Source organism: Trypanosoma cruzi, genomic scaffold (genome assembly GCF_000209065.1).
Source record: "Trypanosoma cruzi strain CL Brener 1047053516795 genomic scaffold, whole genome shotgun sequence".
In the NCBI taxonomy this organism is placed as follows: Eukaryota; Euglenozoa; class Kinetoplastea; order Trypanosomatida; family Trypanosomatidae; genus Trypanosoma; species Trypanosoma cruzi.
In genome coordinates, this window is record NW_001849422.1 from 94575 (window position 1) to 105053 (window position 10479).

A 10479-nucleotide genomic window follows, 5' to 3' on the forward strand; every position below is an offset into this window, starting at 1 on the left:
AAACAAAAAAACAAACAGTGGAAGGCACACACTTCTCCCTCCTCCTTTTGCGTCCCATATTCCCGACGGTGCCGGCGACAAAACAACTCCTGCTGCGACTACTCGCAGAGAATATCAACCGCACATCGCATTGGCCCTGTCACGATCCGTATTTCGACAGGCAACCGACCTTGTAGCCTACCTCGCGCAGCACCCCATTCAGCGTGACGGCACTGTTCATCCACAACGACGGTGACAACAACGACGCTGTCGCACGGACTAGAGGGCACGAGCAGCGCATCACCGCCGGAATGCAAACAGCCGCGTCTCGCTCACTTTCTGTGAGTTCGGCAAAATAACTCGACGGAGGCCGGATCCAACTCCACTCGTCTCCCGCCGTGTATTCCGCGGCAGACGGCATCGCCTTCTCGCAGGCGAGCTCCAGCAGGAGAAGCGTGGGGTCGTGATGCGCCAACAGTTGCTGCCGTGTGTCGGCAAACGCAACGGCGTCAGCGCGCAACAGCGAGACGTGTGCCAGCGCCGGCCTGTGCGCCGCCGCGAGAAGTGCCGCCGTGTCGCTTCCCCAATCGACAATTTTCATTTTGTTCGCCGCTCCAAAGGCAACGGTGTTTGCCGCAACTTCCTCTTCAAGCGCCGCGGCACCCGTCGCCGGCATGACGATGGCGACGTGGTACGCCGCGGTGTTGTCGTCATTGCCCGCATCGCCGCTGAGAAGGGCAACAACACACCGAAATCGATCGCCCAGTGAGTTCATTCACCCAACGTCAACGCAGAGTGGCTGCTGCTGCTGCTGCTGCATAAGACAAAAAAAGAAATGAAGCGAAAGGCGAAGAAAACAGTTATAAAGGAAAAAGAAAAAAAGGGGGGGGGGGCAGCAGCCAACAAACTCAGCGGGGGAAAAAAAAAAGCAGTGGACCGACACAAGCGGATTCCCACGCACAGACGGAAAAAAAAAAAAAAACAATAAAAGAAACCAATAAAGAAAACACAAAAGGAATGCAACACATAAATATACATGTACATAAATAAATATATATATTTATATATTTGCATCCCTTCACGGCACCATGCCCCGCCCTCTACAACAGCTTAAATAAGCGTACTACCGGTTGTAATAGCCATAAGTACAGATGGTTACGAGCGTATAAATGCATGTGTGCTTGTAAATAAACCAGAAAGGAGAATAGAAGGTAAGTATGAATGGATCTGCGTACACACAGACACAGAGAAAGAAAAGAAAAAAAAAAAAAATCCGTTCACCTCACAAACTATATTTGAATTTCAACGCTTCTTGTCCCATCTTTGTTTTTTTGTTTGTTTTTTTCCTTAACATTATTACTTTGTTGTTGTTGTTGTTGTTTGTAACGAGTGTGAAACATTTACTTCCCAAGATATCCAACAACGTTGTCAACGAGAGTGTACAGCAGGTGACCACCAAGCGCGGGGTAGCGCATCAACATAGAGCGCGCCACACTCTCGCCATTGGGCTTCTGGTGTGACTCCATAGCACGTATTGCGTCATTCACAAGATGCTCAATTCTGTCGTAGCAGGCATCTTGGGCATTCATACGTGCAGCCAGACGGAGGGTATATGTCTTCAGCATCTGCAGCGTCGCCTGCAGCTCTGTTGAGTAGTGGAAGATGCGAGCCGTGGCACCGCGTGTCGTCTTCACCTTCGTGTGGAAAACGTCCTTGTTGTTAAATACCAGCGAAAGGGTAGCCATCGCCATCACCTGAGGAATGGCGCTGAAGGCAAACACGGATGGATCCCGCAGGGAGGCGAGGTACTCAACGACGTGCGGCACGTGCACCAGGGCATCCGCCACCATCGCGTTCAGGCACTCAACGGCTTTGGCCTCATGCAATTCGTCCTTAAAGGCGTGAAGATCGTCCGTGTACTTCTCCCATATCTCGCGTGGCCAAAAGACACGGGGCGGCACCTCGCAAATGTCCTCGTAAAAGTCACGAATAATGTTTGTCTTCTGCAAAAAGAGTCCCATGTGATTGGCGTTCGTCAGGTCATCGGCAAGCCGCACGTCCTCCAGCCCGCTCGATACATACAGAAGTGTGAGGCCGTGCCCAACAAGTCCGGCGACGTAATGGCAGTAGAGATCGTAATCCGCCTTGGTCTCAACCTTTCGCGTAAGGAAGTCGCACATTCCATTCGCCATCCGCTCGCAAATACCAGAGATGACGTCCTGGTATGCCTTGCCAAGCCTCGAGTAGGCGCGCGTGACGTGTGTGTAGCGCTCAAGAAGCTCGCGCTCACGGCCCACACCGACGCCGGACATGCACCACGTCGTGTCGTGCAGGTGCTCATGAAACTTTGGCAGCTCCCGCAGCTTAAAGTCGACGGGAATACTCATATCGTCCTCCACTGTGTCGAGGGCACGAAGGACAAGGTAAAAAATGCACACGGCATCTCGCATCTCTTCATCGAGCTCCATGATTACAACCGCAAAGGAACGTGAGACGGCCTGCAGTATGTCGTAGCAAAAGCGGAGATCCTCGTCGTTACACGCAATACCCGTTTCAATGCGACGCAGCCGCCACTTCATACGCACCATGGCGTACAACTCCTCCATGTACTCCATTTTTCTTTTCCTTTTTGTTTTTGCTTTTGTTTTTGTTTTGTGGTTATTTTTAACTTTTTATTTCGGGGGTATATATATATATATATTGTTTTCTGGTCGCTGCTACTCTACAAGGAGCGGGGCGACGGTCTGCTAAAACCCCTACGACTGCGCTGCACTACACGGAGGAAGAAGAAAAGAAGCGGTAAAATGCCACGTTCGGCGAGATGACAGAGAAATGTAACTTCGCCCATTTTCCCCCCTTTGCCGCTGCTCAAACAGCCGCCATCTCCCCTCGCACCCGTCCTCCACCGAGAAGGCAAAGACACACACAGAAAGAAAGGCAAGGATGATGGATACATGCAGATGGATGCGAACTCAGACGGTCGTCAAGCGCACACACATAAACAGACAGACAGAAATTGTATATGCATATCCGCGCGCAATCATGCAGGCATACGGTCTACGCTACACACTGCGGGGCCACGATGACGATGGAGTTCATTTTGTGCGTGTGTGTTTCACGTCGGGGGTAAATTCAACAATCGTCGAAGCCTCGTCGTTAATGCCGCCAGCTGCGCCACTGTGAGCTCCACGCGGTACTCCCGCGGTCCCACCTTTAAATTTACAGCCTCGGAAGGCGCATGTGGAGGAGGCGGTGGATGAATGGCCGTGCATGACAAAACCGCCACGTTCGGATTCAACGGACTCTCCCGCACAGTCAACGCCGTCACTTTCATTCGCCCCCTTCCTCTTTACAGCCAAACCACTCCACACATAAATCCACACACAGACACACCCCTTCCCCTGCGGTAAAACAAAGAACAAAAAAATTCACCAGAAACAGCAGCCAGAGCAAAAAAAAAAAAAAAAAAAGAAAAGAATGAGAGAGAATCACCCCCCACTCACATGGCGTGAGAGACGTGTGCAGCCACGGCGGCAAAAAGGATAAAACGTGTGTCTGCGCGAAGCCCATCCGCCCACCGTCTGTTCATCGCAGGCACCACTCGCTCCTCCTCCCCCTTCCCCTTTCCGCAGAGGCCCATGCAGACAACACACAACCGGACATCCCACACGTCCCCATGTACTACATTACATGTGGGATGCGCACATGTAGTGGTCTGTACACATGAGCACAAAAAGGGGGGTGTTGGGGGGGAGCAGAAAAAGGGCGGCCCTGCAGACGCACCGCCCCGCTCCCAGAGGCACCCCTCCGGGGAAAAAGGGGGAGGAGGGAGGGAGAGGACACGGTCGAAGAACAATAACAAAAAAGACGGAACTTCACAGCAAATCAGTGAGAAATACATAATTAAAAAAAAAGAAAAAAACAAAGAAAGAAAAAAAAGGTTAAGGAAAAATCGGAATACATCATACATATATCGTATATATATATATATATGTATATAAGAAGGCGCGGCTCTGCTGCGGTGGATGGGGGGATGGGCTGTGCGCCCATCCTGTCGTGTTGTCCGCCTTCTCCCCCCCATCCACCCACTCTCCGCAAACACAAAAGCACACACAAACAAACACAATATATCCGCAGTAAAACACGGCACCATGAGGAGGCAGCGGTCACGGTCCAGCAATACAAAACCAACAAAAAATGGTGGCCGCAGTATTTATCCTTAAAGCACACAAATACTACAACTAAAACACACACACACACAAATAAACCCACAAGAAAAAAACAAAAACACGACGTCGTTCAAAGCTTAAAAAAAAAAAAAAAACACACAAAAAAAAGAAGGCATCAATAATGAGGCACTCGCCAAAAAAAAAAAAAAAAAAAAAAGGTCGCAAAATAAACCAATACGTGAGAGACAAGAAACCATCATTTGCAAAATACATCCATGTACCCACACACGCATAAATACATCTGCTTGCCACATTAGGCGCCTGTATTTATATATGTATGCAGATATTCCATTGCAATACAAAACACACACACACAAATAGTAAAGCCCAAAGGAAGAAGTAAACGCAAAGAACAAAAAAAAAAAAAACAAAGGGAATAATATGCAATAAACATCCTCTTCTCCACAGGAAATGTGATGTGATGTGATGTGTCGTATCTCAACAACACAAAGACGCACGCACATGATCCTCCTGCGTTCCCACACCTTACATTTCTTCTTTTTTTTGTTTGTTTTTTTTTTCTTTATTTCTTTCGTCTTCCTCTTCTTTTGTGCGTTCTGTTTACCCTTTTTAATTGGAAAAAAAAAATTTTTTTTTTTGTCCCTTTAGCCGCTGCACGGCGGTATAATGCCGGCACGGCAAAGGAGGAGGAGGGAAGGAGGCATTCATCGCGTACACGCGCACAAATGGATTGAGTGAGACGACCCCTCTTTTCCCCCTTGCGCTTCTCTTCATTTCGATGTGGTCTCCTTTTCGTCTCTTCCTCACGTGTACATTTTTTTCTTTTCTTTTCTTTTCATTTGTCTTCACTTCTTTCTAAAAAGAAAGAAGAAAAATACTCTTTTTTTTTTTTGTTTGTTTGTTTGTTTTCTTCTCTTTTTTTTTTTTTTTTTGAGGAAAATTTTTATTTTTATTTCCCTCCTTTTAAATTCAACTTTTTTCTTTTATTTTCTTTTATTTTCTTTTATTTTCTTTTATTTTCTTTTATTTTCTTTTATTTTCTTTTATTTTCTTTTGTTGTGTTTCGCCACCTCCCTTCTCGACCGCTCATTTGTTAACCAAAAGTCTTTTGTTCTTTTTTCCCATTTTTCCCTGTTTACAGGCGTGGAGTGACTTCAACGCCGCTCCACCAAAACACGTCGGGCGTGTCATCGCACAGATGTAACGGGCTGCCGGTGGAATAAAATAAATGCAGAGAAGAAAAGGAAGAAAAAAAAAAAAAAAACATGCGTGCATCCATGGATGTAATATCAATAAAATACTCCGGCCTATGAGTATACATGCATACAAATATATATATACGTATACTCAATGCTCCTAAGCCTTTGTGTGTCTCTCTCTGTGTGTGTGTGTTTGTGTACATTACAAAAATACATCGAATGGATCTGCATGAATTTCACACCGGAAAGCGCACATCCACGGATCTTTCTCTTTCTTTCTTTTTCTCTCTCTCTCTCCACATGAACGCCTTAAAATGGCAAGGCGTTCTGCAGAGCGACAAGCCACTCCTCGTACGACGCCTCGTTGACTTCTTTAAACCAAAAGGCCTTTCCAGTTTGGTTTTTCATCGCAAAGACGAACTTTTCATGCGCAATCGCGGCGTCAATGGGACAAACGGATGTCAGGGCGCTCAGTTCAACACGTTCCTCCGAGCCAGTCGCCACATCCCGCATAACGACCGCCTCCTCGTCCAACAAAAGCTCGCAATCCTGCCAGCCGCGATCTGCCGTGTGCCGGGTGACGATCCCTCGCCGCGGCACCACACGACTGCTCTCGTAGTCTTGAATGTCGGAGTTGAGCACCTCGTCCACGTTGCAGGCAATGTCCTTCTGCACATTCTGCGGAATGCGGTTGTGGTTCAATACACTACGCCGCAGCGTCTCAAGCCCTTTGCGGATAAACGGCTGTTGAAACAACTGTCGAAGGGACGGGCGATACTTCGGGTCTAGCGAAAGCAGCTGATCGCACACGTTGCGTAGATCTTCACTGTAAATATTTGGAAGTGGCTGGCGGCGGGCGTGCAGAATGTTGTCAATGAGCTCGTCCATGTTACGGCCGCCAAAGGGGCGTTTGAGGACAATAACTTCATACAACACAACACCAAGCGCCCACATCTCACTCTTCTTGCTGTATGGTGCGCGGCGCCAGAGCTCCGGGCTCAAGTAGTACGGCGTGCCGCAGAATGTGGAGCCGACTGGGTTGGAGAGCGAGTCCTCATACTGCCGGGGAGAAACCAAAATCGCCCAGCTTCACCAGCCCCTGTGGGTGTAAGAAGGACATTGGCTGTTTTCAGGTCCCTGTGCATCATCTTGTTCATGTGGATGTGGTCAAGGGCAAGACAGAGCTGTAGGAAAATAAATAGGACCTCGTGCTCCTTAAAATACCGTGTGGACTGCTGTCGTGCCTTAATTTGCTTGTAGAGATCTCCACCGTCAGCGTATTCCATGATGATCAGAAGCATCCCACCCCGTTCGTAAGAAACGTGATGTCGTATGATGTTCGCATTGTTGCAGCGCGAGAGGCACTTTACTTCGTTTGTTACAAAACCGCGATCCTTGGAGCTCATGTTGTTGGTGTCCATGACTTTCGCCGCGTAGATCGTCCCTGTTTCCCGTTCCTCCACACGCCACGCGCTGCCAAAACTTCCCTGGCCCAGTAACTTCTTCTTTATATATTTGCAATCCGGATGCGTGCCAAGAATGCCCTCCAATGGGTCGGACTTCGCGGCATCACCTTCGGCGGGGGGTTGCGGCAGGCCGCTATTGGCATTTGCCATCCGTTTTGTGTCGGTCATTGTCCTCACTATCACTGAGCAGAGAAAGAGAGAGAGAGAGATAGACAGCAGGGGAGGATACATACATGTGCACCACACACAGACACGCAGAGACATAAAAAGAGCAAAAGAAGCAGAAAAACAAAAAACAAAAAAGGAAGGGTGGACACATGACAGTGCAGTCGAATTTCCTCCATTCACTCCTTTCCGCCCAACGGCTTTGAACGCGCATCCATGCCTGGGAAGATGGAGAAAATCCTACCAGCCACCAGGAGGAGCCGGAACGACGATGATCATCATCCAAACGAGCGGCAAGAAAATAATAATGGTCCGATGAATTAGAAGAAAAAGAAAAAAAAAAGGAAAGAAAGGAAAAAATAAAGCGGTAAAAAAGTTGGAAAGACATCGAACGTACGAAAGGCATTTAAAAAGTCTCAAAGGGGAATAATGATAATAATAAAAGTCGCACGCGTCGCTAGCAAATAGGCCTTCGGCATTATGTCGTTTCGTCCACTTCTTTTATGCCCATCTGTTATTCTCGGTTTCAAAGCATATCACTCACACTTCCCATCTCCCTCTCTCTATAAGCATAAACATACAGGTATATATATATATATATATGTGTGTACATGTATGTTCCCGTCAAATTATCATGGCAACTTTGCTCCTTTCCCCTCCTCCCCCACCTTCTCCTCTCTTTCCCTTTCCCAGAAGCCAATTGCACCACTACGAACGTGTCTTGTCGTGCAACTGCGGAAAAAACAAGTGACCCATAAACAACTGCCAGTTGTACATGTTTACACAAAGACACACAGACACACAGACAGAAGTAGGATGGAGAAGAGGGAGGAAAAAGCCTTCATAAAACAAAACACGATACGTTTACTCGGGTTTGCTGGCCATCTCAGCCTCAGTAAAGGTGAGCTTCCCTACCTTCTCTGCACGGTCCCGTATTCGCTGCATGGCCCCCATCGCAGCCTTCAGCATATTTTCATCCTCAAAGAGGCTTTCAAAACAATTTTCTAACGCATCGGTTCCCTGGCATTGAGCCGTCAGACGTGTCACCTCTTCAACCGCAGTCAAGGGCGACGGCAACGATATTGCCGGTGACGGCGGTAATAACGAGACGCCACTCAAAAAGACACCATTCAACTCCACCTTTTCTGTAAGCCACTGCATGTGCAGCGCATCATTAGTTCCCCACGGAATATCGGGATGATCCTGCGCAAAAGCCGCCTCAATTTTCCGGACTCCCTCGGAAATGGAACCAACTTCTTTCGCCTCCACCATCGAGACCGCCACCGACAGTTCCTTCAGTTTGCGCTGCAGTTTGGCGTGAAACAGGCGTCTGCTATCCTTCCACGGTACCACGCCCCGCACGGCACCCGTGGCCTGCATGCGAAAATGGGTGTCGTGTAGATCTGCGAAGCGAATGGCAACATCGCGGTAAAGCGGCAGCAGGCGGTTCTCTTCATCTCGAAGCCTCTGATGGTCTAATGCGGCAAGGTGTGGGTTACTGCGACGGATGAGCTCCCGTACATCGTTTTCCCGGAATTTGATTTCCACGACACCAGACGCCTCCATCACGCCACCGCGGGAGGTGGGATCGCAGTACATCTCAACCACACCGTTGTGGTTGATGGAAGGGTCAACGACAACCCACGCCCCGCCCCGCAGCTCACCGCAGGGGGGAATGTAAATAAAGAGAGGACAGTTGTAGACACGGACATTATCGACGATGGAGGCACCAAACTTGAGCACCTCGTCAAACATGTCTCGCATTCCACCTGAGAAACCGCGCCAGTTCGCCAAAATAAAGCATGGAAGCCGCTCGTGATGAAAGTCGTCAAGCGCATCTGCCGTCTTGCGTGCGGAGTCGGGGAACCACACCTGCCCCGCCTGCGGAATGAAGGATGAGGCAGACGTCGGGTCCGCAGGGTCAGCAGGGTCATGCTTGCGCGTCATTCGCGTCTCGACAAGAATGATCCCACATGGAATACCACCAAGAGTTGCCCGCCCCGTCACAACGGACTTCGCCCAACCCTCCAATGACTCGGTCCACGAGCCGCGGTCAAATAAACCCAACCTATCACCCACACCACAAACCAAGTGCCGTGGGTCGTACGCTTCACCTCCTTTTGGCATGAACGTGACGTCCCTGTCCACGGGATCATAGTTAGGCAGTGCGAGAACACGCGGGCAGCATCGCAGCGGATCCACAGTGGGTGGGACGTAGTTGAGCCAGCACAGCAGGGCTTCTGCAGAGCTGTAGTTGTTCTTCGTGCACCAATGCGTCACGCCATTCGGCACCATTATCCTCTTTCCACCGAGCTGGCCGTTGTCGCTGTACACCTCTTTTCCAAGAAGACGGTTGAGTGCCCCGGCGCCTGTCAAGATGAGTGGTGCATCGTCTGTCTGAATCACACGGCGGCCAATGCGGTTCAAGTATGCTCCGATACCAACGCTGCGTCCCGTCACAACGCTGATGGTCGGAACTTCGCTGTAATTTTTAGACATCTGCCCCGCCACAAGGCCGGAGCCGCGCAGGTTCTCCACACCCAAATACTCATCCGGTGCACCAACAATGCCGCGGATAACGTAACGCGTTTCACCGTTGCCGTCTTTTTCCTGCCTTGGCTCCACCGATAACCGCACGCCAAGCCGCATCAGCTCCTCGTAATCTTCGGGCAAGAGATACAAGTATTCCAACTCATTCGTCTCACTCAGGGCGACACGAAACCGCTTCTTTACCTCCACACTCAACCCAAGTCGCGCCCCACTGTTGGCGCTGATGTACACAAAAGGCACACGTAATCTTCGGGCCAGCTCGGAGGCCGCAGAGAAAACGTCATCCTCTGGAACGGCAAAAGAGCCGGACTGAAACGCAATGTCATTGGCAACCATCACAATACGACGAATTCCGGCGGTGTCCGTGTCGCTGTCGTAGTACGTTGGGGGAACAATAGTCACCAGCCACACAATCATTCCACATGGGATGTGTCCCAGCGGTCTCTTTTCGCAGAGGGTCTTGCCGTCGGAAGCGTCAAGAAAAAGTTCCTTCGCCCTGAGCACCTCCTTTGGAATACATTTCCATGAGAAGCCTCGCCCGGATGCATGTTTCTCCCATTGATTTCTCAGCACTGTTTCCAGCAGCAGTGGCCAGTCGTGCACGTAGACGGTTTTTAGGGACCTTGCCTGAAGGCGCTTCAGTTGTTTTGAAGAGACCATCGGATACGGCCCCAACGGGAGAGATTCCTCAATTTCATCGCTCGTCTCGGGCCCCGGCGTCTCCATCTTATCACGTGAAGGAAGCAGGTTTCGCAGCGCCTCCAGCTTCGACAGAGTGCGTAAGAGAGTACGAGGTGCAAGGTTACTGTTATGATTGTTATTGGTGCCATTGGAACCGTTGCCCTTATCCTTTGGGCCAGAAGAAAAGTCGTTGGTGTTTTCAGTTAACTTGGATGGGGTTGTGAGGACGACGTCCTCTGAGCTCTCTGG

General features: G+C 49.7%; 3 protein-coding genes and 1 pseudogene across 3 annotated transcripts, besides 32 other annotated features; all 4 read right to left on the reverse strand.

Annotated features, from left to right (window-relative positions):
- Positions 1–5061: a sequence feature (heterozygous, Esmeraldo-like haplotype).
- Tc00.1047053508369.10 (hypothetical protein, conserved) lies at positions 140–754 on the reverse strand (the record flags this gene model as incomplete). The annotated part of the gene is made up of 1 exon (XM_801323.1): positions 140–754. One exon carries the CDS (start codon positions 752–754, stop codon positions 140–142), a length of 615 nt encoding a protein of 204 aa, XP_806416.1.
- Positions 778–797: a microsatellite.
- Positions 800–862: a sequence feature (A-rich).
- Positions 947–997: a sequence feature (A-rich).
- Positions 1006–1047: a microsatellite.
- Positions 1341–1360: a microsatellite.
- Positions 1380–2594, reverse strand: Tc00.1047053508369.20 (farnesyltransferase, putative; the record flags this gene model as incomplete). Its single annotated transcript, XM_801324.1, has 1 exon — positions 1380–2594. One exon carries the CDS (start codon positions 2592–2594, stop codon positions 1380–1382), a length of 1215 nt encoding a protein of 404 aa, XP_806417.1.
- Positions 2594–2633: a microsatellite.
- Positions 3431–3457: a microsatellite.
- Positions 3885–3918: a microsatellite.
- Positions 3944–3979: a microsatellite.
- Positions 4344–4365: a microsatellite.
- Positions 4620–4639: a microsatellite.
- Positions 4700–4741: a sequence feature (T-rich).
- Positions 4787–4807: a sequence feature (AT_rich).
- Positions 4984–5024: a microsatellite.
- Positions 5048–5101: a sequence feature (T-rich).
- Positions 5062–5224: a sequence feature (areas merged during assembly that could not be assigned to a particular haplotype. This can correspond to areas where the two haplotypes were merged or to regions with more than two copies in the genome that were merged during assembly.).
- Positions 5146–5224: a microsatellite.
- Positions 5225–5311: a sequence feature (heterozygous, Esmeraldo-like haplotype).
- Positions 5312–5402: a sequence feature (haploid, non-Esmeraldo-like haplotype).
- Positions 5388–5433: a sequence feature (A-rich).
- Positions 5403–5537: a sequence feature (areas merged during assembly that could not be assigned to a particular haplotype. This can correspond to areas where the two haplotypes were merged or to regions with more than two copies in the genome that were merged during assembly.).
- Positions 5538–8083: a sequence feature (heterozygous, Esmeraldo-like haplotype).
- Positions 5632–5665: a microsatellite.
- On the reverse strand, positions 5677–7098 carry Tc00.1047053508369.40 (annotated as a pseudogene).
- Positions 7329–7364: a sequence feature (GA-rich).
- Positions 7584–7616: a microsatellite.
- Positions 7646–7689: a repeat region.
- Positions 7864–10479, reverse strand: Tc00.1047053508369.50 (acetyl-CoA carboxylase, putative; the record flags this gene model as incomplete). The annotated part of the gene is made up of 1 exon (XM_801325.1): positions 7864–10479. A coding segment is annotated over one exon (2616 nt), but the record flags the coding sequence as incomplete, so codon positions are not given.
- Positions 8084–8091: a sequence feature (areas merged during assembly that could not be assigned to a particular haplotype. This can correspond to areas where the two haplotypes were merged or to regions with more than two copies in the genome that were merged during assembly.).
- Positions 8092–8596: a sequence feature (heterozygous, Esmeraldo-like haplotype).
- Positions 8597–9292: a sequence feature (haploid, Esmeraldo-like haplotype).
- Positions 9293–9797: a sequence feature (areas merged during assembly that could not be assigned to a particular haplotype. This can correspond to areas where the two haplotypes were merged or to regions with more than two copies in the genome that were merged during assembly.).
- Positions 9798–10479: a sequence feature (heterozygous, Esmeraldo-like haplotype).